The sequence below is a fragment of the Sinocyclocheilus anshuiensis genome, unplaced genomic scaffold (genome assembly GCF_001515605.1).
Source record: "Sinocyclocheilus anshuiensis isolate Anshui unplaced genomic scaffold, SAMN03320099.WGS_v1.1 scaffold524, whole genome shotgun sequence".
Lineage (NCBI taxonomy): Eukaryota > Metazoa > Chordata > Actinopteri > Cypriniformes > Cyprinidae > Sinocyclocheilus > Sinocyclocheilus anshuiensis.
The window spans coordinates 1572956-1576502 of record NW_015555703.1 but is presented as its reverse complement, the minus strand read 5'-3'; the positions used below and the strand labels follow the sequence as shown (position 1 = coordinate 1576502).

Here is a 3547-nt window from a genome sequence, read left to right as displayed (position 1 = left end):
AGTGTGAAATATGACAGAGCTCATAATTAACTAATGTAACGCTAATGTCTCACCCTTCTTGGTTTGCTTTAAGCAAATTTAATATAATTGATGTGTACCACGGGAAATTTGGAACCCATCTATTTTAAACAAAACCAAGGTACTTTAGTACTTTAAACAGCTTTTTAAATAAAAACAGTTTAGTATATCCATGAAGAAGTGATTTGCATTATAAGATTAACAACAATGAAACATTTTTTAAACATTTTATTTCAAGGTGTCAACTAATACATTATCAACAGACTTCTGTGTAAAAGTTATAGTTTTCAATTTTGAAGTTAGCTAAATAAATATGATCTGCATTACAATTACAGCATTCAGGTGGGCCTTTGAGCTTTCTAGTGTTGCCAATTCATTTATCTTTACTGTTTTTTGGCCACCAGTCAGGTACAGTAGCCTGTAAAGACACTGTCACGCCGTCAGAGGATTTAAGTTTTAGTGGCTCTCTGGCATGAGCCAAGCGTACGAGGCTCAGTCCCAGCTTGTCGATTCCTGCCCTGTGTTTCCCTGCTGGTTTGCCCCCCTCAGTCTCAAGAGCGGCACCTTGGTCCAGGGTCTCAGCCGGAGCAGACATGGTAACAGGCATTACACGCTTCCTTATCACACCAGTGTGGTGAGTTCTGGCAGTCAGTTCCTGTCCGATGTAGCATCCCTTGCTGAAGCTAATTCCCTGCATGTAGACAAGATTAGACTCCAGTGGAAGGGCCTCACCTGGCGGAAGATCTTTGACTCCTTCAGGTAGTCCTAGAGAATTTAAATAAAGTACAGGATTGATTATAAGAAATGATGAGATATCACAAAGGATGTGCTGACTCTTCAATACTATTTTAGTACTTTTACATTTTAAGCATTTAAAAGGACAAAATACTATTAATATTACCAAAAAATATCCACATACACTTTGATTATGGCTATTGCTTAAAGGGTCATGAAACTCCAGACTACTTTTTCTGAGACTTTAGCAGAGGTCTTTGTGTTGCACATCATAGAAGACAATGTTAGCATCCGATAATTTTAACTGTTGGAGAAAAGTGGTTCATTTTAAGCTTTTTTGTGCTATTTTCATCTTCTGGGTTTAAAATCTACACACAATTTGTGACGTGGCAATGGACTATAGTACATCGATGACGCGTCGGTGTCTATTAAATTATTAATGAGACTGCGTGTTCTTATCCTATGAGAAGACACTTCGCTTAATTATTCACAACAGCATGTGTTGATTTGCTATACGTTTCAGACTGTGAGATGACATCACGCACATTAACTGAGAGAAACGTTCATGGATCGAAGAAGAGTGTTTGTTTTTGCTTTGTAATAAGAGTTCGGCACAAACGCGATTCATTCACTTGGTGAGCATAACCGTTTTTACAGCTCTGTGACACAACCGGTCAAAAGGCTTGTATAAACACAGCAGAATAAGCCTTAAAAGTTCTCAGAAGTGCAACAGGGCAGGGCGTTCATATAAATTTTTTCGATGCAGAGTGCAAATGTCTGTGCATTTATTTGTGTTTTTAACTCGATGGGAGCGAAATGAAACTGTCTGAACGCGAAGCTGTAATTGTTGTCTTGTCGGTCTCCCCTATTCGAGCCGTTCTCAAGCCCACCGGCCGCCGCTCACTCAAGCCGGCCTCCGCTCACTCTAGCTGGTCGCCGCTAACTCTAGCCCCCGGCCTCCGCTCACTCTAGGCCCGCCGTGTATGACGCTGTGTTTCGTTCTGAAAGCGAAACTACTTTGTTTGGTCTTGAAAATAATGTGTTTTTTGTGCCTTAAACCGCATAAACATTTCATTACACCAAATACATAAAATAATGTTCTTTTTAGCAACATCATATGACCCCTTTAAGCTTGTAGGTTTGTTTATAAGTAATTATAGGAATAATTTAATACCAATTTCATAGCGATGTCTGTGGTATTCTTCAGTGTTGCTCTCTTGACAAACGGAGACGACCTCATGTGGGTTATTCCGACAGCTAGTGATCATTCTCCAGCCCATGAGTTCAGTTCTTGGGTCTTGTTCCAGTACTAATACTTTATCTGCTGCAGTAACATCCGGCTTTGACTTCCCCAACACTGCAGTTTTATTTTGAGGTAACAGAGCCCATAGTGAGAGACTGGGACACAAGCTGAAGTTCACTTTACGACGTATCTTGTAAACTTTCAGAAGCTGCATAATGGAGTCCTGTACAGTGCTGTCACACTCCAGAAGCACACCATTCAATCCGTCTGGGTTTCCTTTTAAACTGAAGAACAACAACAACAACAACAACAACAACAAAAAAGTTCCAGTAATGCATGTATGTTATGTTTAGCACTGTTGTCCAAAAATCAGCACTGGAGATGGATGGATGGGTCAATAGTGTTTTGCAGTTCCTTTTGAACTGGCTTGTTTTTTAGTCATTGCTTCATGTTTCCTGTATAAATTAGCCTATATCAATATAAATTTTTTTGATCAATATTAATCTGACAAACTGGTTGTAAGGTCTTTCCAGTCAGACGACGACTAAACAAATACACACTATAAAAAAAAGAGAAAGAAAATACTTTAAAATACTTAAAAAAAAATACTCAAAATTTCATGTTTACTTTAATATACCTATTAGCTATTTATTTGTAATTGTTTGTGAAATTCACACAGACCTATTAAATGACCTATTAAATCTTTATGAAACTTTATATTAAAAAAGTTCAGCGATCTCTTCTGAGATAATCTACTCTGATGAAAATGCCTGGGTTCCCTTGCACAGACATTTGTGCTGTTTGCTGCGACTAAATCTGTAATCAAATCTTCTCAGTGATGAACTTTAATAAATCTAAATATGGATCTCAATTAGGGCTGCACGATAAATCGAAATGGAATCGAGATCGCGATTCGACAAAAGCTGCGATTGTCATGCGTATCTTTCAGTGAAGCACGGTTCTGTGATCAGCAGTAAATCTCCATCCAAAGGCCAGAGGGCGCTCTCGCGCTGAAACTCCAAATACGCCTCGCAGAAGAAACCCAGAAAATGCCTATCGCTGCAGCTGAATAAACAGAACATTCAACTGCTTTCATTGATTCAACGTGACTAATAAACACACGACTACGGCAATATACGGTTTATCTGAGTTCTTATTATTAAAATTTTCATTAAAATAAAGTATATTTATAATGCAATGCTTTTATCACTGCTTAAATCCTATGAAATATGTTGCGTGCCTTATTCTGTGTAAGAAGCCACATCATCTCACAGAAGGATTTATTTCAAACACTTGACTGACGTTATGAAGTGAGTTTGGAGTAAAAATATGTTATTAAATGTGGTATTTTCACATGCTTTCAGATGGAGCAGCATTTACTTCACAGAGCCGTAGTTCACTGAGAAGCTATGCAAACAGCTGTCATTATCGCGAACGATTTCTTCGATTTCAGAATCGCGCAATAAAATCGTCTGCGATTTTTTTTGCGTAACTTGTCAGTGAACTAACTATGTGTAGTAAATGCTGCTCCATCTGAACGCACGTGATGAT

General features: G+C 38.4%; 1 protein-coding gene across 1 annotated transcript in view; it reads right to left on the bottom strand.

Moving 5' to 3' along the window:
* Positions 1 to 232: 232 nt before the first annotated feature.
* The window catches only part of LOC107671663 (putative transferase CAF17 homolog, mitochondrial), a 5741-nt gene continuing 2426 nt past the window's right edge, over positions 233 to 3547 (bottom strand). The window contains exons 2-3 of the mRNA XM_016464569.1: positions 1928 to 2280; positions 233 to 783 (exon numbers count right to left, since the gene is read on the bottom strand). Coding sequence (XP_016320055.1) covers positions 392 to 783; positions 1928 to 2280 — 745 coding nt within the window. The 3' untranslated portion in view covers positions 233 to 391. The remainder of the gene's footprint in view (positions 784 to 1927; positions 2281 to 3547) is intronic.